Raw genomic sequence first — 25,305 nt, forward strand, 5'->3', positions numbered from 1 at the left:
AGGGGAGACCCTCTCTGGGGCTCACCCAGGCGGAGAGGGGCTTCCTGCACATCTTTTGTCACACCATTTGGGCCCTTGTGTCTGTGACTGCCCCGCTCCGGACCCACTTGGCAGCTCACCGTGCAGACGGACATCTGCTCTTTCCAACCTCCTGGGTGAATAGAGAGAACAACAACCAACAGACCTTGCTCTCTCGCTCTCTCGCTGCACACAGTCACATGGTGCCTGCTGAGACAGTCTATCCATCTATCTATCTATCTGCACTACATTTACCCCAGGATATTCTGTAATTGCTAGAAATGAACACCTATGTTTTAATAATAGCACCGCATATGTATTTCAAAAATAACTGTTCAGAAAAATAAGAGTAATTATGGCTAAATGCTGCCTGCCACACAGCGGTCTTCTATTTGCTCTGGAAAGCCACAAGTGATTACCTTCTTCTACCGTCTTCCTCCAGGAAAAATAAATAAATTAATAATTCTCTGATGAGATTATCGCGTTGCTTTGTAAATCTCCACATTGCAGTATATAGTTCTGCATCTCTGGGCCTGACTCCCTTTCCTCTCCCGGCTCTCTCTGGGCGCAGTGATTCTTCAGCACGCAATATTGAACACACTTTGTTCGTGCTCAGCGGCCCAGAATAACTCGGTCATTATGGCGGCGAAAGGGACAGGTTTTGAGTTTGATTTCATGATGGTAATATAGCCCATGTGCGTAGGAGAAGAAAGCCTTCAATGGGGACATCTGTTCAACGCGGCTTACAGTTACAGCCGGGCGATAAGAACAACCTGTGCGCACCATATGAACTCGGACCGACCCTTTCGCTCCTGAACGCAACAGGCAACAAAAGACTTTTGGGTTGTTTTGGGGTTTTTTTGGGGGGGGGGTTCCCCGCACGAATAATTTAGATGAAATTTTTTTTTTCTTTAGAAGCTCATGTGGATTAAATATCTCTCGCAGCTCTGCAGCTCCTGCAGCAAGTTGCTTCCTGTCGAGGGGGGGGGGGGGGGGGGAGTTATCACACATGACCTCTGACATCAGTCTTGCTGGTATGATCACTTGGTAATTTGTCACCCGAGGCCGACGCGTTGTAGCCCCATGTTCCCCGCGCGCTCTCCGAATGCCCCGTGAACCACCATCACAACACCGACAATGACGAGGCAGGGAAGAAGCGTGCGTCACCAGGGACAGGTCCTTGTTTTACACGCTGAAATATATATAAACAAACAAACTCATATCCCTTCTTTTTTTTTTTTCTTTAAATGAATAAATGAGTGTATAGGCTTCATTCACATGCCTGACGGGAGTCCACGTGGCTCGCGCTAGTGGAAGCGGGCTGGATGATTCCCAAAGTTGGTGCCAGTCAGTGTCCAGTGCAGCGTCGCTCTCTGGCAGCGTCCACGGAGACTGCGGCGCTGTTCGCTCCTCTGCCGATCTGAGGGGCGAGGGTCGGTCGGTCGGTCGGTGCGCTGCGGAGCCGAGGAGCACGGTACGTAGCCTCTTCTCGTTGCATTGCTCTCGCCGTCACTCTGACAACGTTTCAATCAGATTGTGGGAGAGAGAGAAAAAAACAGCCCGATCGGTAAAATGTTTTTTGCAGCGTGTTGTGATTTCCCACGTGTGGCTTGTGTGACCGCACGGTCAGTTTGGCGTGCGGGGGAAATAAAAGAATGAATTGAAAGAGAATCGAACGGGATCGATACAGTTTCTTTCTTATCTGCAACGTCAATAAGCCTCGTGGACGTGTGTGTGTGTGTGTGTGTGTGTGTGTGTTTCCAGATTATCTAAAAATCGGTCCCTGCCTTTAATTCACACATTTGTGGCTCATTGTGATTTTATCATTTTCCCCTAATTGAATTAAATGAGCACTTGATGCGTTATAGTTTGAGAACCAGCAGAATAACTTATAAGTGAATGTTATTAAATGACCCGTGAATTGCTGAAATAGTCTCTGTATTGGCAGCTATAAATATGGTGGTATATAAGAATAATAATTATTAACACATGTACGATGTTGCTACACCTGTTTGCTTTTTATTTTTTAACTGTGCCACATTTTGTCTCCTTCGTTTTTTTTTTTTTACAGCTGAAGACAGAGCAGTGTAAATTAATCCAAAAAGCTGTTGTCCAATCCTAGAAACACAAGAATTAATCAGATAGTCCATCGATCACGCGGTGTAATAAAGGAAGCGACATGGGTTAGGCAGATGATGTGATGAATAATCCCTGGTCGTTTTAATTAACTTTTCCCTGTCCTGTAATGACCAAGCTGGTCAACAGACCCGGTCAATAAGCATGTTAATATCAAACAAATAAAACTGCGGATGATTAAAAACCTCCTGCGTTATTAAATTTGAAATTCAAATGAAATTTATGCCTCCGGTGCACGCTGCATGCTAATAGCGCCCACAGAGTCCCGGGGTTCGACACACGTTGTTTTTTTTTAAGTTCTTATTATGTAACGACAGCTTCCTCTATGGATTTAACAAATGTCAGCGGGCAAAGTGATGAACCTATTCAATATAACAAGCTTATCATTTTTATTTTCAGCCTGACACAGAGTGCAACCACCTCAATCTAGCAAATAGTCTCAGTCAACATTATCTATATTGCCAATAAAAGCCGGGAAAAAATCTACATTTTTGAATTTCGTAATTTTGAGGCTGAAAATGTTCAAAAGGTCAACTACACTCACCCCCTCATCCTCTTTGTCGTCCTCTGCTTTAGCACGGCGCATAATAAAAACGAATATAGCCCCCGGAATGCATGCATCTTCAAGTTTTAATCAAAGCTGTCAAGATAATTGAACACAATTACAGTAAAGGGAAAGTTCCACACGGTTTTAATATTATAGACCGCGCGACCAGAACAATGTGGCCTTTATCTCGTGTGTAATAGTTTGTGTATATTAACTCTTAACAAGTTAAAAACATGCAAAGCAATCCCGCGGGGTATAACTTGTGCCATGAGTCATGTCGTCTGATGGGAAGCAAGAAAAAAAAAGAAGAATTGGGAAAAAGAAAACTTGCAGAGACTGTTGTCAAATGAAAGAGCAAATTCTTTTCTTTTTTTAAATGGTGAAATAATAAATTGTGAAATAGGCTTTCTGCCCTGAATCCTGTCGAAACACATATATGCAGAGGATGAGGTGGAGCCACTAAAACTTTTACTCTCATTTACATTTTGTGGAGAAGAGCTGGGATCATTTCATGTGGAACATGAACCTTAAAGAATAATGGAAAATTAACTTTTACGGGAGTTTAGCTTTTTGGGGGGGGGGGGGGGGGGGGCAGTAACTGTTATTACTGTTTATTATTCTTAATCTAGCACCCGCTTCATCACCAGACACAGACCATCACCCCCCACCCCACCCCATCCCCCCTCCTCCTCCTTTAAATTTATGGAATGTGATGTTCTGTAAAAAAAAAAAAAAAAAAAAAAAAAATTTCAATAAGTGGCCCCTTAATTCCTCCTTCCTAATTCACTCTCATTTAACTTTACCTTCCTTCCGCTGTCTTTTATTATGGAGGGGGCGGCGGGGAGGTGGAGGTGGGTGGGTGGGGGAGGCCGGGGGGAGGGGGGGTGGGAGGGTCGGCCTGTCTGAGGGGCGCTCTATTGATGACCTCACTGTGCTGTGTGGCGGTGCGGCGGGGCCGGCCCCGCTGATTGGTCGCCCGTGTCACAGCGGCACTTCAAAGCCGGAGAGGAGCCTACAATTGTGGGAGAATGGGCGGTGCACATCATTGTATTGCACACCTCTAAAAAAAACAGTGCTCTGATTCATAAATATAAAAAGATCCTCTGAGGAGGGCAGTGGGGTTTTTTTTGTGTGTGTGTGTGATGGCAACTTCACTTCTAGGGGTGAGTCTAAAAAGGACTTTCTTACGGCTTTAATTAGTTCTTGTCATTGTCCGGTCGGAGGGGGGATTAAAGTTGCAGCGGTCGCAGAGTCGCGGCGGAGCCAGTGCGTCGCTTCTTTTTCCAGCGAGCGGTTCGTGTGAGAGACAAACGGAGAGGGACAGTAGAGACGCGCGGAGAGAGAGAGAGAGAGAGAGAAGGGAAAACGAGCAAAGTTCGCCGCAGTGCTCGAAGCGCCACGCATGTTCCCTTCGGCGTCTGGTCTGCGGTGTGTTTGTAGGCGCTCGTGTGACGCGTTTCGCTTGTCTGCTCTCTGTCCGTCCAGGTAGGAAGTGAAATGGTTTCCTGACTTTAAAGAAAAAGAAAAGAAATAATAATCAAACCCGTGTTTCTTATTCTCTGCTCAAACTGGGGACAGGGTGTCCTCCTTTGCGCTTCTGGAATGCTGCGCTAGAAACGGTTCGCAGTGAACCCGTTGAACGTGTTCGACTGACATGTCACTTACAACTTCTTCCTCTCCCTCTCCTCTCCCCCAGGAGGAGCCGAGGTTAGGATCGACTCCTTTAGCCATGTTAGCTGCAACATGCAACAAGATCGGGAGTCCGAGCCCCTCACCGTCGGCAATTTCGGATAATTCCTCGTCCTATGGAAAGGGCTTCCACCCGTGGAAAAGAGCCGCCCCGAGCAGCTGCAGCCTCGGATCCGGCCTGTCCGGCTTCGGGGTGTCCCGCAACGGAGCCGGCATCTCGGACTCTTTCGGCACCAACGGCTCCGGTGGATCCAGCGCGTTTTCCCTCACGCCCGGCGCCTCGCCCGGTTCACACTTTGGGAACGACTACTCCGTTTTCCAAGCGTCCGTGTCGAGCAGCTCCCAAGAGTCCAGTCACCAGCCGGTGTTCATCTCCAAGGTGCACACCTCGGTGGACAGTTTGCAGGGCATCTATCCGAGGATGAGCGTCGCGCATCCCTACGAGTCCTGGTTCAAGTCGTCTCATCCCGGCATCCCCACGGGTGACGTCGGGACCAGCGGAGCCTCTGCGTGGTGGGACGTGGGAGCGGGATGGATTGATGTTCAGAACCCCAATGGAGCAGCACTACAGACCTCCTTACATTCCGGCGGACTCCAGACTTCCTTGCACTCTCCCCTGGGCGGATATAATTCTGACTACTCGAGTTTGAGTCACTCTGCTTTCAGTACAAGTCCCTCTCCACACCTGTTGACAACCGGCCAGCACCTGATGGACGGTTTCAAGCCGGTGTTATCCTCGTATCCGGACACAAGCCCCTCTCCGTTGACGGGGGCGGGCGGGACTATGCTCTCCGGGGGTCCACCTGCATCTTTAGCGGGGTCTCCGAGGTCGTCTGCCCGCCGGTACTCGGGCAGAGCCACCTGCGACTGTCCGAACTGCCAGGAGGCGGAGAGACTAGGGCCGGCGGGCGCCAGCCTCCGGAGAAAGGGGCTCCACAGCTGCCACATCCCCGGCTGCGGGAAGGTTTACGGGAAAACGTCGCACCTGAAGGCGCATTTGAGGTGGCACACCGGCGAGAGGCCGTTTGTGTGCAACTGGCTCTTCTGCGGGAAGAGGTTCACGCGCTCCGACGAGCTCCAGCGACACTTGCGCACGCACACCGGGGAGAAGAGGTTCGCCTGCCCGGTGTGCAACAAAAGATTCATGCGAAGCGACCACCTGAGTAAACATGTAAAAACTCACAGCGCCGGGGGATCCGCCGGCTCCGGCTCCGGGGGCAGCGGAGGGAAGAGGGGGAGCGACACCGACAGCGAGCACAGCGCGCCGGGGAGCCCCCCGTGCCATTCCCCCGACCTGTTGCACCCACCTGAGTCCACCCAGGGAGTGGGCATGAACGGCCTCTAAAACGAGTCAGAACTGTGAAACAGCAAAAGTGTCTCGGTGGAACTGTCCCAGAGGACGTGTGGACATATTATGACTGTGTGCACAATGCTTCATCCTGAGTGTTGTCATTTAATGAGAAAATACGGCCTATACGTTTCTTTGACTCCCCCCCCCCCCCACTCCCAAGTGTTCAAGACTACTAATTGCATACATTTAAAAAAAAACAAAAAAACTGTACCATCAGAAACTTCTCATTAATACATCTGCGGTGTAAACGTGTAATCAAGTTATTGTGGGCACACTGGGACAGGGCACAACTGTTGTTCGCAGCCTGATCCCCCTCGATGTTTAAATTCCCAGGGTACGAAACACAAAATATGTGGAGGGGGGAATGCGGGCCTGCAACGTTGTGTAACTGCTGTCAAAAACCAAACTCTGGCACTTTATTATCGAGCAGGAGAAATTGTTTTTGGACGGACTGCTCGGTAGGAACAAATACCTGTAGAGTATGGTAAGATATGGGATGGGACGGTTTCCATTATGTCTGTCTGATCCCATGAACCGTTTGATAATGGAGGAGCAGTTGTAGGTTTATAGGCATATCATATATTGCAACTCACTCCACAGCCTACAGTGAGTGTGCGTGAGTGTGCGTGCGTGTGCGTGTGTATGTAAGTATAAGGCCAGTCGAGGTTACTTTACACTTCACTTCGCTGCAAAAAAACGTGTTGTATAGAATGAGAAATGTAGGTTAGAATAATTACAGCCCGATGTAAAGGTGAGTAATGTATTTGTCCAGGAGACGATTTTGTATAGGTATTTCTAGTTGTATATGGACTCTAGTAAATATTTGAAAATATACGGAAATGTACTTGGATTCTTTCTTTGACATGATATGAAATGTATTGTGGGGAGTTATATTTAACCACGAGTTTTCTTGTATTTAGGGGTCTATCATTAGGCGCACTTTGAATTTATTTGTACGGTTCTGAAATCATTTACTGTTTACCCACTCGTTTTAATTTAAGTAAGCATGTTGTAAAGTGATTTTAATTTTACAATGATATATTTTTTTTCTCTCTCTCTCTCTCTATCTCTCCGAGAATGGCTTTTTATGGAAGCCACTCAATAAAGTCAGTATGAATTCAGAAGCAGTTGATCGACTCAGTTTATTTGATTGTTGAGTCGATAAGGTCTATTTTTCACCGGCAGACCAGTGACTTTTAAATAATAGTTTGCCAACGATGTTTCATTTGATATTGTGAGACATCGCATACTTGCGATTATAAATGTGAAATATTGAAGATGACGAGTTTCATGATCTCCGTGTTACAGGCTCATCAGGCCGCGGTGGGACAGGGCCTCCAGCGACATTAAGGCCTCGCCCACAAATGAATTTAAATTGGTTTGTAAAATATAAAATTTAGAACAATTAGATAGGTATATGTAACATCTGTTTTATTGAACAAGGAAAGAAAAAAACGTGTGTTATATGAATTGAAAGTCAGGTTAAATTCCGTTGTTCTCGCGTTATGTCTGTTGATCGTAAGAATAAAACCTCAAACTGCTCTGAGGTCGAAGTCAACACAGACTAAACTAAACGTATAACTTTATTAAACCGATGCTTTATTAATCTTGAATCACCGTGTCGTAGGAGAAATATCACTAGTTTACAGCAATTGCAAAGCAGAATGGCCTTGAGTGTGTTTTATGTTTGTGTTTTTTATTTTATTATTATTATTATTATTTTCTTTCTTTTATACAAAATGACAAAAACACCAATTTAAATCTTAGGGTTTTTTGTAATTAAACTGCCGCTCATCGGACATTAGAACCCACTGGACTGAATTCAGATGGTGCTGTTACAAATGCGCAGCAGGACTTCACACCTAACACTCTGCCACCATACTTATATTATTGACAGCAGACGTGAATGTTTTTGTAATGAGAACAATTTGAGAAAATTATTTTGAAGAATTTTTTTTTAGCGAGGAATCCTGTTCCCCTTCAGTCTGGTCTTAATTCACTTAATCTGAGGTTGATAGAATCACCATTATTCAAATTCAAATGAATCACTACGATATAAGATTGTAGAAACTACAACATATGTATGTGTTCTATATTTTTATTTAAGTATTATATTTTCTGTAATTTACAAATCACGGGTTATCCTGCCTTAATTATTTTCCCCCTTGTCGCTGAGATTTTTGACGTCAATTTTACACTCACAGTGTGCGTAAGAACTGAAGCGCCATGGATCGTTTTGACTAAATTAGACGAAAAGGATAAACAGATAGGATCATTTTTCTATCTATTATATTTTCCATCTATTAAAATATCCAGTGTTGTGTCGTTTCACGAGCCCAGAGTGAGAAGGAAACTAAAGTCAGTGTCTTCCAAACTTCTGTTAATCAGTTTTTTTTTTGTGCTCAGCTTTGTAGCGCCATCTAGCGTTCAACCAACTGCAATTTAAATCCCTACCTTGATCCACTTATCCTGAGCAGCCTCAGGTTTGGGGATCTGGTATAATTTTAGTTTTTCTTACAGTTCTGCTGCGCCAAATATAAATTTAAACAAATGTATTTATTTCAACAAACAACATAAACACTGATGTCTGTTTCCACATCGTGAGATATTTGCATTAATAAGGGCAACAAGTCGGTTCGCCCACCGAGTTGTTTTGAATTTTGGATCATAACGAAGCAAACTGCTACAGGTCTGAGACAGAGGCTCATTAGAACTTCTATACGTCCTCTGCTGTACTATAATCTACTGGTGTGTCACTCACCCTCTTGCAGATGATGCTTCATTTAGATATTAGTAGATATTCAGTTCTGTTGGAATTACTGAAAAAAAAATCCCCATGATGACATCGTCTGTATCTTCTTACACAAACTGTTCCACCTTTGTATACTGTCTGCGACTGTGTCTACGACTGTGGCTGCTATGGTCCAGTCAAGCAGAACATGTAAAAAAAACAAAAGTCAAAGTTAAAAGTGGAACTCAGGATGTACAAAATGGAGAGAAAAAAGAACTTTCACTGAATGAGTTCTGCTTTTGCTTCTGATGTAATTTGTGATTAGATTAAAGACACATTTAAAATCTGCAGCCCAGTCGATGGCAGCAGACAGATTCCTATAAGAGCTCAGGCAAAAAGCCCCTTCAGTTTTAATGTCGTCAACAACAACAACAACAACAACAACATAAAAAAGGAAGTAATTACAATTCAGCTCAAGAGTTTTGTCATTTGCCTTCTGAATTTAAAGGCTTTATATCCTCTGTGCTGTATGCTGATTGCCACAAGATAGTTCAGTTTCTTGCGCTGCTGCAAATTGTATTCAGTGAAGTCAGGGACAAAAGGAAAAGACTGCCCCCACCCGAGACAGCAGATGTACTTACACAAAAAAGGACTGAGGAGAACACATCCATACTAGGTTATACAGACAAGTTGTTTTCTTTGTCATAAGATTCAATTTATTATTGTTGGTTTTTGTTTTTGTTATTTCATACCTATTTATCTAAAACATAAAAGGTAGAAAAAAAAATTAAATCCAGGAAAAAGTTTACCAGGAACTTACCATAAACAGCTATTAAAAGTGGAGATAAGTGAATTGAAGATTTCTTTTATTGCTAGATTTATGTCCTGAACATTTAAAAAAAAAACAACAAAAAAAAACTACAGTCTTGAACTTTTCAACTGTCTAAACAGATTTAAAAAATAGGCAAGAATGACTCATGTCGTTTTGGCCTAATGTGTCAGAGTGTGTGTGGCTCTTTTATTGTTGTAAGGTTATTAGTACCTTCACAGACTGTTGCAGCGTCACATGGCCCACAGAGGAATGACCCGCCGCCGTGGCCTCGTTTGAATCAAACAGGCCTCAGAGAGGAATTGAATGGACGCCAGGAGGAGGAGGATGAAGCTGCCAACTGTGGATGAAAGCCACCGTAACAGCTACGGTCAGAGCACGACGTCTCAGCAGCCAAATTCAGCTGCGATGCAGTCATCTAGAAAATATGAAATAATATTATTCCATGTTGGATAATAGAAATGTAGACGTGCCAGTGATTTTGAGGTTGTTACAGTCTCAGTGCTGCTCATTGTGGCAACTGTTGGGTTTCTCTGTAATTTTTAAGGTCTCAAACTCACTATGTAAAGTCCCCTTGAGACACTGAACGTTGTGATTTGGCGCTGTACAAATGAAATTGAATCGAATCAAATTTAATAGCAGCATGATGAGGTATATTTGATTTTCTTGCTCTACCAGCAAATCACAGCGTTGTGGTAATACCTCTCACCTATGATGCATCTGTGGCCAATTTTGTGGTTAAAACCCCCGACCGCACTGTCATTGTCATCAAACCAGTCAGCCCGCGGTAAACGGCAATTTGACAAGGTTCAGGGTTTAAGTCAAAATTAACAGTAATTGCTGTAACACTGACAAGGGTGCCCTCACACAATGATTTCAGCAATTTAAATTAATTTCTGTCACAGGCGGTGTTTCACCTGTCTAACTGAGTGGAATACCCACGGATTCAACCTCCGTGGGGGAAAGCTTTGTAGAATTGCTGGACTTTGTAACCTCAGTTCAATGACTTCATTAAATCAATGTGTACAAAATCAAAATCATGTCCACCACAGATTCAAAATGACATTTTTTTTTCTGTCGGAAACAAACTTCTGAGGGAACATGTTCAATGAAAGAGAGAAAACGTGGTATTTTTCCTCTTATGATATCAGTGTTAATCAAAATCCTTGAGGCTGTTGAAACGCACAGAACATGAGATCAATGATCCCAGGCCCTCATCCTGGTGGGGGTGATGGGAGCTGTCACTGTTTCTTTGGCTTCTTTAAAGACAGATCACCTTATATGAGAAAGACAGAGCAGAATGCCATAGAGCAACATATGCAGAAAGATCTTTGAAACTTTATATCATATTTACAGCTGCAAATTTAGTGAAATCATCAAATATTACTTTTATTAAGATTTTTTTGGGCAACAATTTTGATAATTATTTTTTTTAAAGTCAATTGCCAAGCAAATTGTCACATATTTGATGGTTCAAATGTGAAGCTTTTCCTGGTCTAAATTGAATATCTGTTGATTTGGGGAGGGGGGAAAAGACATTTGAAGGCCTCATCTTTGAGAATCTGAATCTAAATCAATTGATTTCAAAATGAAACAATTTGAGGATGAAAATATGTTTAAGTTGCAGCCCTTACTGCTGTAGAAGAGCACTCAAATGTTACTGCTGCATAGAGAAGACTCCCTGTTTGATGAAAACTATAAGCTTCACTCCTGGTGAAGGCAAGCATGTTTTACCTTTGATTTGTTGGCGTCTGTATTTGTAACATATTCAGTTATATATATGTTATACAAGTTTTACAAAGCTCTAGTTTGGTATTTTAAAAACAAACATATGTCCACAAGTTCTTTTGAATCAATACTTCTACTTCTAATTGCTGAATTGGTGAAAAATACAACATCAACCCACTATCTGGGTGAAAGAATAAATAATACTGACGTGTCTGCCCAAGTGAACTGTAGAGAAATAGCGCCACCAAGTGGCACAAAAATGTAAGCTTCAGACAACAACTCCACATTTGAGCCGCAGCTGTGAAATTTTTCAAAAATGTTACAACGTTTAAATCGAGTTATATTCCTATTCTGAGGCGACATGCATACTTACAGTGAGGTATTTTGTACTTACAGTACATAGTCACTTTCAAAAATATAAATGCACCACAACAGTCTTTGTCTCAGTCCCTTTTCAGCATCACACATTTTGGCTTGAATGTCCACATATAAAGATATAAAATGTATTTTGTTTGTATATTGTTCTTCTGTCCAGCCAAAAGGACAAAAGCAACAATGTGTTCGTCTGTCTGTCAACACTTTCTGACTAATCTACTCCAGCAGCTGGGCCATGTAGTTTTGGGGCAAACGTAACTTAAAAAAAGCTTCATCAAGCTCTGGGGCAACACACAACACGTTTGTACAATCATTGTTAGTTCTGGCCTTTTTGTGACATTTGTGCAAAGAGAAGAAAATAGTGACTGTCACTGCATCTGCATTCTCAAAACAACCACACGAGAGCATACCATGCTTACAGAGGCACATCGTCTCTGGTTTCAGAAACTTGCTACACAGTTATCAGACTGTGCTGGTAAATTAAACAACTGTGATAGGTGGAGTGTGGAGAAAGTATGCAGTTTGTCATATTTCATATTGACGAGGTTAACATCAACCGTGTGCATGCACAGCAGTACAGGATCATATGCAAGTGGAAGTACAAAACAAGAGATAGTAGTTTAAATTTGATAGGATTTCATGCTCAATTTTATATGCTACAAAATACTTGCACTTCAGCAGTATAGGGGCTTTTAGTCATGCTAAAGTCCAGCCACTTTCATAATCTACTCGAGTGCTTAGTCGCATTCCTTGTGTCTGACTTTGAACAGCAGAGCCTGCACTCATAGACCACAACAGCTCTGAAGGGACATTTTTCACCAACTCAGATATTAAGCTTCTAATTCTAAGTTTTCACACACCGTGACATGCAACTGCTGCACTTTGGGGGGGGGGGGTCCTGTTATATATTTTTAACAAACATCCAATTAGTGATCTATTCAGGCACTCATCATAGCCAATGTGTGTGTAACCTGTTCAGTGAGATAAGAAGGACGTTTGTCCTTGATGAGATTTAAATCTGTCAGCTCCCTCAGTCCACGTTGGCTTCTGATCTCCACGCAACAGCGGCCGCGATAAAGGCGAACAGTCAAATCAATGAAAAATACCCCGACAGCCACTATTAGTCACAAATGAATGACGAAGAGAGGAGATTTGCTGGAGTGACTCCGGTCTCTCTTTTGTTATTATTCTGGTTCAGTGCTACGTCACAATAAGACAATAAAACCACAAGCTTCTGCGCGCCAAATTCGTTCTGTGGAATGCGGAAGCGGCGTAACTAAACAACTTATCTTTAAGCTACAGCTACATTTGTGTGTGTTGACCTTGTTTCTAGAAAGTGTGTGTGTGTGTCCTATTTGAGTCTGCAGCCTTCACCTGTGTGTTTTTGTCGCCTCACTGTGCCTGTGTGTGTGTTTGCTTATCAGCAAACGCGACTCCTGTCGAAACCACAGGCCTCACCGAGTTTCAGGTGTGTAAAAAAAAAAAAAAAAAGGGTCTCCAGAGTACGCGCGGCGTTGCATTGTGGGTGTTGTAGTAGCTCGCCGCAAGAGGCCACGCCTCCGAATGTTGTGCCTGTGTCATCTTTAAACTTCCCTTCCCAGAATGCACCGGGCCCGAGAGCAGACAGAACCGAGGCGCAGTAACATGAGGAGCTGAGCTGAGAGAGAGAGAGAGAGAGAGAGAAACGTGTGATTGACAGTGGAGTTGCTTCTCTTCCTGCCAACGCGCCCAAAGGAAAACTACAAACATCTCATGTCGACGGTGAGATCAGACTTTGTATTTCTTTAGCTTTAATTGTTCTAATGTATAAATAGGAAGCGACCTAGAAAGAATATGTTTTATTAATATGTAACTACAGAGTAATACACACACACCTGTTCAAACGCTGCCACTGTGTTTGGTGTAGCTGGAGCTGTTATGTCTGAATCTGAGCTGCTCTTCTATTTGGATTATTAATTAATGAATGTTAATGTAAATGTTAATAAAGATTTGTTTGACAATATTTTTCCACTGATTAAATCCTAAAATAGGAGACATGCCTTAAGTAGCTTATTAAATGTTGAGCAGCTCAAAGGAAGCCTATCATGCAGTGTTTCATCGGAACAGACGCTCCTACTGTCACTAGTACAGTTGCCACTTTGATCCTGGCAAGAAACGCTGGGGTAACTGACTACTGTGTCGTAGGCTTGACAAGACCAACCTGTTTTTGTGCACTGGTGTAAGAAAACCACATTATTAATGACTGACTCACTGTGACAAGTCATGAATGGGTAGTGTCCTTTTACGCAAACAAGTGACAGACTGGAGAGCTCAGGCTTTATTCTGCATTTGGAACAGTTTTTCTGTAACACACAGGAGACTTGCACAAGCCCCGGGGCTCACTGTGCTGAAGGGAAACGTGGCCGAGACAGAACAATGTCTTTACTCACATGTCTTTTGTTGTGTAGGGACTTGTTGTTGTGTCACAGCATTTCACAATGTGTGTGTCTGTATACGTATACCTTTAGGGGTGCAGCTACACTGTAATCAAGTATTTTCTTGATAAATCTTATCTTTCAGAAGAGTGGAGTCCAGTTTGACATATTATGATTTGTCAATAAACAAAGATACTCAGTATTAAGTGACAGAAGACTAACAACACCAGCCAATATTCATAACAGAGAAGCTGCCAGTGAGTTGAGCATTTTTCTTAAATAATGATTCACAGATTCATTTTCCGTTGATTAATTGACTACAGCTCCTGATAAGTTATAGAAATATTGTCTTTTATTCTATGATTTATTCTTTTTTCAAAGTGTCATGCACCAAATTGCGCCTAGCCTACATGGGCTTACAAGAAATACAAATATGACAAAAACAATTGCAGTCGCAAAATCACAGCAAAAGAACAGATACAACTCCTCCATACATGCCAGCCTTTCTCAAAACCACCAAATTAGATCACAAACCTTCTCCTGATATTGCATATGTGAAACATAACTTTGGCATTTACTATGCCTTTAACTGTAACGTAAAGCTTGTTCCTGTGCTGTTGGTAGGCATTTAACAACAAGTAAGTTAAGTGAAACACATTGTGTGTTAACAGGAACTGAAGTATACATTCATTAGGACATAGAGAACAAATCCAGTCCTGCAGACATTTTACAGAAAGTCGTGTATCTAAGGTTAAGATACAATGGACAATAAACAAAAAGGGGCATTTCATTTTTAACATCTCGGCCCGTGTCCGGTTTCTACCACCAAAGGCAAGATAACATATCTCAACTGAGCACAGACAGACTTCTGAGCCCTGGTCAGGTCAAGGGTGACATAATGCTGTGGTTGAGCTTAAGGTTTTTGATTTTGGATTTAGCAAAAATTCTCCTGTCGATTTATGTTTATAATGTTCAATTAGTATAGTTTTATTTTGACTTAACCTATAATTCTTTTATTTTATTTAGATAAATAAAAACAACGTGATATAAGGGAAAAAAAGAATGGTTTTAGATCAATAAAACCTGCTATTAAAAGAGGAGAAAAATTAAAAGTCCATTGTTTTGACGTTTACAGATGAAAATATGGCATCTAGAAGAGCAACGTCCTTCCGTCGCGTTGGTAGTCTAATGCGGAGTAAATCTGAGGGGACACTGATTGACCTGGGTGACAATGCCTCAACAAGCAACAACCTGAATGGTAAAATTGTCATTTTTAAGCACATGCAGGATTTGCTCTTAATGTTGAATATACAATGTATTTGTAATGCTAACAGATCCAAACAATTCCTTTTTTTCCCCACAGGTGGGCTTGTGACAGGAATCACACAGAATTCTGAGTGGCCACTTTTACTGCCAGAAGTTGCTCAGTCATCTCAGACAAAAAATCCCTTCTGGAACAAACTGTCTGGTTCTAACCCTTTCTTAGACGACATTGTAAACAGCAGCACAGACAAACACATTTCTAACTCGTCAGCTGTAAAACGAGACAATGAAAAAAAACATCTGGACACATATAACGACGACGCCATCAGCACATCTTCAGATGAAGGAAACGTGGGGAAGTTTTTGGAAAACAAACACAATGTCACCAACAGATCTGGGAGATGGAGGAGTGCTTCGGACATCCTGGATGAGCTGGAGAGAAAAGTGCCAAAACGGGAGGACAGCTTCAAACCGCCCATGCCAGTGCTGAACCCAGACTTTGAGTGGCTGAAGAATGACAGAGAGGCCTATAAAATGGCCTGGCTGAGCCACAGGCAGTTAACCCGCTCGTGCCTGGATTTAAATCTGATGAGCCAGAGCCCCGGATGGGCTCAGACCCAGGCCACTGGCTTTCAGGTTATTAGCAGGATTGGCCACACTGGAGGCACAGTACCGTTACCGGACTTAGAAGTTAGCATGCATATACCAGAAGGCCATGTTCCTCCTGGGGAAGTCCAGGAAGTCACACTGAAAGCAATGCTAGACCCTCCTCCTGGACTCAATAACAACTACATGACAACCATGAGTCCGCTGCTCGAGGTGGTTCTCAGCAACATCAACACAAAGGAGTGTATCTCTCTAGAGGTGAAACTGTCCGGAGAGGTGAAGAGTGACCCGTTAAGTCAAGTGATGACCACCGTCTCCGGGCTGGTGTCCAACAAGAGAGATGGGCCTTATCTAAAAGTGAACGACTGTCACATTTACAAGAACAGGATGGAGATGAAGCTTCAGGATCTGAAAACACATTTTTATGTGATTGCAGTCGCAGAGGCCTCTGCAATCCAGTCGCCTGCTACATCAGTATGGGATTACCTTGACCGGCAAATCACTGTAGCAGTTTATGGTCCCAGGTACATCCATCCATCATTTAAAGTAGTAATAGTGGTTTGCTGTCATGAGGATGTTCCACCAAAGCTTCCATTTTCAGATATATGTAGAGGCAACAAATACCTGCCTCCTCTTGTGCTGCAGCTGTGGGGAAAACATCGGTTTAAACCAGACAAAGTGAACGATCTCCATGTCAAAGTCAGCATCACAGGCTCCGTGTTTAAAATCAAACCTGAGGACAAACTGAAAGAAGTGAGACAAAGTCGGCTCAAAATAGGGACAGTCTTGAATTTGCCAGTTGCATTATCTTGTGCTGGCAATACAGAAATGCCCCCCTTTAAATTAGATCTGGAAGTGAAGGAATCAAACACTGCGACTGTTGCACATTTCCAGGTGCCCTCCCCTCCTGCACCACCCATTCGATCCGAGAAGCGAGTGCCGAGGCAGATAGAAAGGCGGACTGAAATAGCAAGATCCTCTCCCATTCCTGAGGAGAGAGTTCCAGATCTCCTCAAATTTGAAGACAAGCCTGTGAACCTACAGTGGTATGGTGTCGCTCTCAAATCAGTCCTCCGTCAGCCACGTGTAGACTACCTCCTGGAGTACTTCAAGGGGGACAGTGTGGCTCTCCTCTCCAGAGAATCTGTTAGGTCAGTGGGTAACTCAAAAGTAAAGGAGTGGTATATCGGATTTCTGCGAGGTAGGACTGGTTTGGTTCACTGCAAGAATGTCAAGCTCATTACCCGAGACCAGGTGATTGATTTCACCGGCATTCGGTTGACCACAGAGGTGCTCCTGGACAACATGACGCTGCCCTTCAAGAAGCTCACTTACATGTACTCTGCCATCCAGACGCTGGTCACTGAGCACATAACCAGCTGGAGAGGTTTTGCTGATGCTTTAGGGTACAGCAACCTGTCGCTGGACACAATCACTCGGAGGCACGCCGAAACAGAGAATGATAAGGTGGACTGCGTTCTGGAAAAGCTGAAGGAAGACTGCCACTCTGAGAAGAGCAGGAAAAAGTTTTTGCATGAACTCATGGTGGTAAGTAGAGAAAAACAATATATTCAAAGAGAACATGTGTATTTACCATTCGACAGTTCAACCTCTGTGTCCACTCACAAAGAAATCTCGTTGTAGAACAGCAGATTCCCAGAGTAACACACCCTACCCACCACCAACCCATTCAAGCTATGGCAATTTCACAGCCTGTATGTTCTGATTTCATGTGCTGTCAATGCATGTTTGTGGTGTTTTTTCATCCCAGGGTCTGCTCAAGATGGACTCTGTGAGTCTTGTGGCCCAGCTGATTCAGAACACTGTCATTCTGTCCACTGCTGTGGAGCTCGGGGCTCGATGGAGGGAGCTCGCTGACAAGATGGGAAAACTCTCCAGTGCTCAGATTGCCGGCTATGAGTCGCCACATCGAGGGAAGAGTGGAGATATCGGTGCCCAGGTCAGTTTAATTGGCAAGCAATGAATGTACAGTGGATAATTTTGATCTGATGGAATTTCTGCGAGGGTTGGGTGAATATGATGGACGTTTTACTTAAAATATCAACATCCTGTTGGGTTGCAGGCCATGTGGAAGCCTGCCTATGACTTTCTGTACTCCTGGAGTCGGCATTATGGAGACAGCTACAGGGACATGATCCAGGATCTGCACCTGGTCCTGGACAAAATGAAACACCCTGCCACCAGACAGTGGAGGCAGCTGACCGGTGCCCTCATCACAGCAAACTGTCTCGATATCTTTCGAGCCTCCGCGTACCCAAAAAGCTAAACCTGTTGCAAATTCACTCTAGTGAAGACGCCAACCTCCGGGCACTTGGGAAAAACGAAGAGACAAAGAGGTTTTGTTACACTGCGGTAAGGTTTTGATAAGGGAATCTTTCCGTTGTCTGTCGTTCTGCTTTTGCTTCTATTTCATCATCATTTTTCCCTTTACAAAGCATTAGATACAACTTATTTGAACTCTGTCAGGTTCTTGCACTATATCTCCAGACCTCACTCAGTGAGTTTACACTATGTTCTCACGATCAGTGAGCTGTGAAGGAATATCATTTCATCTTGAAATCAGGAGAATACTAAGCAGCTTGTCACTTTTACCTCTCGTACCGTGCCAGTGTAATCAAGACTAAAATTTAAATTAAATTTTCAGTACAAGAAAACGCAATCCCGCTTATATGTCCTTACATCCTGGGTATAAGTAAGCCACCTATAGTCATGGGTTAGCCTCCTAGCACAGCACGCCAACACATTAATAACTTTAAAAGGAATGTAACAGTGACGTTACATGTATTCACATGAAACCGTTTTGTCCAGGAGTCATGGTCCGGTTCCTGCTCCAGGGCAATCCAAACAAATTCTAGCTGTTCATCTGATACATTCCCAGCAGCAAACCATTAGTTACTATTTGGGCCAGTTACATGTTAATAAATAATATGTTAATTTTATGCCTGTGTGCAGACGACAGCCACGGCCAAATCCGTCCCCTTTGCATGACATATCATGAACACCTGGAGGGAATTTCATTACATCTGGCACAAACGTTGTTTAAAAATGGTGGTGGTCTAAATGTTGCGGTCAAAGGTCAAGGTCACTGTGACATCACAAAAAGCTTCACCATTGTGTCACTTATTATAGTATGAGAGTAAGCTGCAAGTACTAGTTTTCTGCACCATACTGTAAGCAGACAAATTCAGAGTCAGAAAACCAATAAATGTGAACACTGTTGCTGACTAAGAACCGAAAGTGTTTCAGTACATTAACTTATATTTACTGTAGTTTTGTGTGTAGAAAATGAGAATGTTCTTCCAAAGTGAAACTAGCTTTTTAATTTTCCAGATGATAGTCAACAAACGATAAAGATGTTGTTTTACAGTACATGTGTCATAAACTATTGTTGTTTTTTCGTTTAGTGTATTTGTTATTTTTATACTGTTATATAATATTTTGTATATGTAAAAAGCAAATAATTTCACGGGGTAATCAATGTAAGCATTACATATTATTTTTTAGCATTGTGTTTTAATTGCCAAATGGAAACCTCAGTATTCAGAGTGGTGCCATGTGAAGTACATGGCCTTCGGTCACTGAAATTCTTGACTATGATTGACATTGATACTGAAATGGAAATGTATTGCATGAGATATTATTAAATATTAACTGCAGTAAGATATCTGATTTCTTTCGCTTTTAATGGATATGTTATTTAGAACTACAAATATAACAAAGAGCTAATTCAGCTGAATGCTTTCTGGTCAAATTTGAGTGTAGGCTAGTAACAAAAACTGCCATCATATTTGAATACCTTATGTCCTTTTTGAAATTTCTGACGTTTGTATTTCAGTAGTGTTAAATCCTATAATTGAAATTAATGTCTCTTCCTTTAAGTGTTTCCATTGATTTTCTCTGGCTGTTTACTTTTCCCTTCACTGTTTATCTAAGCCAGTTTCAGCTGAGAGCATTGTGTGCTGGTTCTCTATCAAACAGAGAGCACAAACTGCTGAGCCGACGATACTTTGGCTCACTGAAAGCACCTCGGGAAAAGTAAATCAAATAAAGAAAATGGTATCAACAGGCTGAAGTGATTTAATCTCCATCACGAGAGTGATTGTTTAAGGGTGTACTTAAGATATTTTTTTCGAAAGGGCTGATGATAAACTGTGTGGGATAATTTAACATGAAGGAGTATAGTGGGACTTGTCAGGAACATGAAACATAGATCTGAGGTTTATTGAGAAGCCAAACCACAAATTATTTGATAAAGTAGTTGTATACACTTTCTTTCATTACTCTGTAATACCTCCTTTACTTCCCAGACAGTCAGAATCAAATCATAGTGTTAAGCTTAGTGCTTGGAAAATTATATTTCACCAATTGTGGCAAAAAAAAAATTTCAGATCAATTAGACATTTTTCCTGAAATATAAAGACAATCTAAGAGCTGCTGGTCCTGAACAAATATTTGATTTACAGTGAATGTGAAAAGACCACATAGTGTGGTTTAAAGAGAAAAATTCAAACAGTCACCTTTCCAGTTTGAGCTTTAAACATCTGTCTTCTGAAACTATTTAAAGTCTTAAGCATTTAATAGCAGACTTTAGTGTTGGACTCACTGCAGGAGATGCAGAGAAGACAAGAAATATCAGTCTATAGAAAAGATTTGAGATAATATCAGTTTTTAATATCAGCACTGAACTTTGTTTCTGTGAACATCCAAGATTATGACCATGACGGTACTCAGTTGCAATTCTTGGGTTAGTGTTTATATGGTCACTCTTTTTGTATATTGTGCAGGATGCTGCCACAACAAGATACAGACTGAAGCACTGACAGAATGAGGTTGAAGGGAAAGAACGAGAAATGTCTGGGACATCTAATTTAAAAACGGACACTGCCTTATTAAGGTCTCCGTTTTTCAGATGCAGTGAGGCATTAAACGTGACTAATGAAATGTGACCACTTTTGTTTTGGGAGCCTTTTATAGCCGCATACAGAGTGTGAGAGTGCGGTTAACATACTGTAAGCATTATGAATATTGTGGCCTGTCTTAGATTTAAGGGAATATTTCATGTCCTGGCATTTATGTTCAAAAGTAAAATATGTAGGATAAACAACATTGTTCAAGACAGTCTTGACTTTCACATTGCTGTATAGTCTAGTGGTGCTGTTGAGTCTGCTTGTAGTTCACTCGGTTCATCTTTTGACTATAGCCGGTACTAAACAACAGGTAATGTACTGGACCACAAAAAACGAGAAATGAAAAAACTCCAACCTAAAGGAATCTGCTGAAAATCAAGAATCCCATTATTATTACAGTAATGGGTATGAAAATCACCATGACTATGCTTTAGTGCTTAATTAATACATTTCTAACTCTAACAACAAATACATTTCTAACACAGAATGTATATTCCCAACTCTCATAAATGAAAATTTCACAGAAAAAAAATAACAACAACAAGTGAGTTGATTGTTTGAGCATGGAGTTTGCGGAGCTGCATGACCTTGCAGCAAGTGAGTGAAGTTTCTGTAGAGACTGGTTTGGCAGAGAAACCTCTGCATGTTGAAATGATCAACTCAAAGAGTTGGAGAGGTAAAGTCACGTCGCCCTCTGCTTTTTGGAGAGCAAATTTTGGTATCCAAAACAAAATTGCATTACATAACTCTCTTGTAATTCTTCTACAGGCATTGTCATTCGTTTAGTGAATAAACAGGAAAACACCAGAATAGATTATATGTAAAACTATTCTTGCATATGAATTTCCATCAGGTATTTTGACGTTGTTGGTTTTTTTACTTGAGCCTTTGTTCTCTAAAATAACAGACACTGACATTCTGAATAACTCCACTCTCACATGGGAGACAACTATTTTTGCTTACTTTGACTTTTCTGGTATTTACCCAGTCTACAGACCAGGAAATACACAGCAGTAAAACTGAGACTAAACCGCAACAGAGACACCACAACAATTCGCCTTAAGCCACCATCATTAGACAAACCACATTTACTTATCCACTTGCTCAAGAATGACTCATCTTACCATCATGTTTGCTCTCTTCCCAGCTCTGTCCGTTTAAACTATGTGATCAAAACAGAGAAAAGCACAGTCAATTCAGAGTGTGTGTTGACAGTGATGTCTGCAGCTTTATGCACTTTTTAAAGAAACTGTGACTTTTGAATTGGAGAACAAAATGCTTTGAATGTTTTTTCATGGCCTTCTGCATCATCTGCTGCTACACCTATCTATCTATCTATCTATCTATCTATCTACCTATCTATCTATCTATCTACCTAACTATATATCTATTTATCTACTGATGAGTTTCTCTGGGAGCTGCCTGCCATTACTGCCGTTCCTCATAACGCATCAACACATTAACACAATAATCCACAATCCATAAACCCATATCCCCGCCCAGTTCTGCCATTTACTGTGTGAAGAAAATCTATTGTAGATTCTGTGCTGAGCAACATGTGACAATTCCCATAATGCATCAAACGAGGCACACGTCCAACGTGCGGAGGTTTGTTCTGCTCCGTAATAAAAGGCCATGTTTGCTTAAGCATATTCTTCATGTATGTTTCCAGGTTTTTCTGGCGTCTTCATTCACTAAATATTGCATTTCAAGAAGTGTCCCAGTCTGGTGATCCAGGTTGGATTATGGAGAGGTTGACAGGATTTTTATTTAATAGGGGGGGGGGAAAATGCAGAAAACTAGCTGTTTCGTTTGGCTCTTAACCCAGGTACCAGCCAAGAAAAACACTGTCCTTTTGTCCATATTTTTTTTTCCGAGAAATGCGGACTAGCTTTCGTATTTCAGCTATGATTTTAAATTCTTCCCTGTCTCCTAAAATGGCTTTTCACAGTAACACAGCTGAAATGAAGTGGCTCAGAGGTCCATCTACCTATTGCTATATATGGCTGCTGTGAAAACACTTCATTTCTAAAGTCTTTGTATCATCAAGTTTGCACTTATTACACACAAAAAGATTTTAAAGCACATTTTGTTTTCTCATTTATAAGTTTCATATCTCACATTTTGTGGTTTCACTGTGTACGAAATCAAGAGACCAGAGAACTTGCTGCTTTTAATCCACTGGGGGGCGCCAGTGTATTGATGTTGGGCTGAATTTAGTGCTGTCCCATCTGACAAATTTTATACAATAAAAGGTAAAGAATATAGTCTCACTGTGTCATCCATCTGTTGAGGAAATAATCTAACGCAACGATTACACACGCACACATTTCCCTGAACACTTTTCCCCCCTCAGCACTGTGACCAGGTCACAGAGAAATAAAGTGCGAACAATGCCAACACACACTCTCTCACTTAATCCATCTGTCGATTTAAATTTCCAGAATTGTGAAGGTCAAACGCATTTAGATATTTAAAGTATTTTTGTCTAAATTACAACCATTTTGGTTGATCTAAAGCTTTTGTTGTCTTTGTTAATAAACAAATTTCAACACGCAGACATAACCATGCTACAATAAGAAAATCACTCTTGAATTCCAAACAGGGTCCTCTCGGATTTCTGAAGCCAACGGCCCTGGGAGCCATCCACAAATCACTGTTATGAACAGAAGCATTCCTCTGTCCTCTGGGGTATATAAGACTTCATTTGGTTTGCCTCCGTGATATATGTTGAGGGCAAGAAGTCATTTAGCTTTCAATTTATTAGCCTGGTGATTTATGCCTGCTGCAAAGGTAGTGGTGGTGTCTCTCAGCCCACTCCCCTCCCACCATCCTCCACCGGCCACCCTTCTCAGATTGGACACTAATAATTTGGTAATAGATGATGTGAAAGCAGAGAAAGTTCAGCACTTAGAAGAGGCAGAAAGAAAAGAGGGTGGGTTTACAGTCTCTGTGGCTGCACTTCATTTATCACTGGTGTTTCAGTCGCCGCGTAAAGGACTAAACGCTGAGACCACAGCAACCTGCAATTCCAAATATTCGGTGCAAAGGAATTGTCACTGACAGTCAAGAAATTTAGGTCACAAAAAATAAGCTGCCCTTCTTCCGTTTTTTAAAGTAGGAACTCTCATTAGCCTTTAACACACATAATAATGCATAATTGCTGAAAACAGTTTGTTTTAGTAAGACAATAAAATCTGGGATCTGAATTGTTGCGAGGAATTCTGAAGGTGTGTCTGCAAATCCATATCAGGGGAACTGGAGAGATTGTTGTAGTGAGCAAACCTGTGATGGTTTGTTGTGTTTCCAGTTTTAGCTGTAAATATTTGGGGTGTGTGTTACAAGGTGTCGATATTTGCGCAGAGTTCAATTCCTTTCTTCTGACTAACAGCCCACTTGGAGCCTCTTCCCATGACCACCGCTGGGAAGGAGGAAGCTCCAAATGACTCACGGAGAAGAAGAAAAAAAACAACCTGAAGTGTTTGGCAGCGTTCAGAGCGGCTTTGTGAGTAATCGCCATCCACATCCTTGGACACCTCACTGTGCTCTCACTCTCACTTTTTCCATCAACCAACCTCACAGAAACCGAGTGCCGTCATTGCAGAATGACTGTGATAAAAAGAAAATTAGACGACAATAAATAAACGCAGTATTTTCTGATAAACATCTGCATCTGCACCTTCGGCCTCAACAAAGTCCCCTGGCTTTCTGCGGCTGCTTTGCCTTCAGCGGAATGATGGCAAAGTCTTCCTCCAGTTCCCCTTGTGTTTAGCAGACGGGTTTATTTTTGTTGATGTGATCACATCCTATCGGACAAAAGTTTTGTCAGGTGTACCGTGATGGTGTGGGGGAGGTGCACGGAGTGTGTCTGCTGCCGACCAGTCTGATGTGCCAACCCCGACACTCCCAGTTGGACAAAAAAATCTAAAAACCAGATGGTAAATGACTGGGAATGAGACACGGGAATGTTAAGGGGCTGCAGCACGAAATTTTCATAATGACCAAATCACTACTGAGCCTCTAGAAATCATTTCCTCCTTTTAAAAAATGGCATTATTCTCAAAACAAAAGCTCTAAAAACCGGCTGCATTCCATCTTCGAAACTCAGGCCTTTTTTATATGAGCGACCATTATTAACTGTTGGCTTCTATTTTACTTGGAATCCCTTTAGAATACCAGCAGTGGAATTAGTGTTCAGATCCTTTACTCAAGCAAAAGTACTAATAAAACAATAGTAAATTGCAAGAAGAATACTCAAAATCATTTGTGATTTATCAGAAATTACAAATTTACTACAAATTCAACGTAATCAGTGTGATGACTTTTGCTTTATAGTGAGGCATCTGTGGAAGAAAAGGCTCATTCTATCTGTCGATTATGTCGTCTGATTGCTGTTTGCTGTACCCTGGAGTCAGAGCTGAAGCGATGACTCAAAGTGTTCACCGCAAAGCCGAGGAGTCTTGTGAGGCGTCCAGTTCTGTCTTCTCGTGTTGAGCATCCACTGGTCCAGCCTGTCTGGATCAGCCAGAGGAAAAAACTTCACACTGACAAACAGATATGTAACGTCATGTGTGCCAGTTTCACAGACAAGACTTAGGCCAGAGCGCAGACGCTGTTTCACCCAAAACTTGCAATCGCATCTCCATCTGACCTACATATAATTAAAAAAATTTTTTTTTTAAAAAAGTCC

The 25,305-nt window shown here is 42.1% G+C and overlaps 2 protein-coding genes and 1 long non-coding RNA gene across 5 annotated transcripts; 2 read left to right on the forward strand and 1 right to left on the reverse strand.

The window, feature by feature from the left end:
• Positions 1 to 1,334: 1,334 nt before the first annotated feature.
• On the reverse strand, positions 1,335 to 12,928 carry LOC124850141. The gene is made up of 4 exons (XR_007031022.1): positions 12,779 to 12,928; positions 9,515 to 9,719; positions 8,503 to 8,658; positions 1,335 to 1,532 (listed from the first exon to the last, which is right to left on the reverse strand). It is a non-coding gene; the product is annotated as an uncharacterized LOC124850141 (long non-coding RNA).
• On the forward strand, positions 3,680 to 6,865 carry sp8b (sp8 transcription factor b). 2 transcript variants are annotated; one of them, XM_035629745.2, is made up of 2 exons: positions 3,680 to 3,864; positions 4,398 to 6,865. In XM_035629745.2, the coding sequence occupies exons 1-2, from the start codon at positions 3,844 to 3,846 to the stop codon at positions 5,733 to 5,735; spliced, it is 1,359 nt and encodes a 452-aa protein (XP_035485638.1). In that variant the 5' UTR covers positions 3,680 to 3,843; the 3' UTR covers positions 5,736 to 6,865. The 2 variants fall into 2 exon arrangements, with proteins under 2 accessions (XP_035485638.1, XP_035485639.1); XM_035629746.2 differs by having other exon boundaries at positions 3,698 to 4,186.
• Positions 12,929 to 13,019: 91 nt separating the features above from the next.
• macc1 (MET transcriptional regulator MACC1) lies at positions 13,020 to 19,370 on the forward strand. 2 transcript variants are annotated; one of them, XM_035629744.2, is made up of 6 exons: positions 13,029 to 13,165; positions 13,964 to 14,075; positions 14,954 to 15,076; positions 15,182 to 17,235; positions 17,459 to 17,647; positions 17,771 to 19,370. In XM_035629744.2, exons 3-6 carry the CDS (start codon positions 14,962 to 14,964, stop codon positions 17,972 to 17,974), a joined length of 2,562 nt encoding a protein of 853 aa, XP_035485637.1. In that variant the 5' UTR covers positions 13,029 to 13,165; positions 13,964 to 14,075; positions 14,954 to 14,961; the 3' UTR covers positions 17,975 to 19,370. The 2 variants fall into 2 exon arrangements, with proteins under 2 accessions (XP_035485636.1, XP_035485637.1); XM_035629743.2 differs by lacking the exon at positions 13,964 to 14,075 and having other exon boundaries at positions 13,020 to 13,165.
• Positions 19,371 to 25,305: the final 5,935 nt, after the last annotated feature.

This window comes from Scophthalmus maximus, chromosome 1 (genome assembly GCF_022379125.1).
Source record: "Scophthalmus maximus strain ysfricsl-2021 chromosome 1, ASM2237912v1, whole genome shotgun sequence".
NCBI lineage: Eukaryota > Metazoa > Chordata > Actinopteri > Pleuronectiformes > Scophthalmidae > Scophthalmus > Scophthalmus maximus.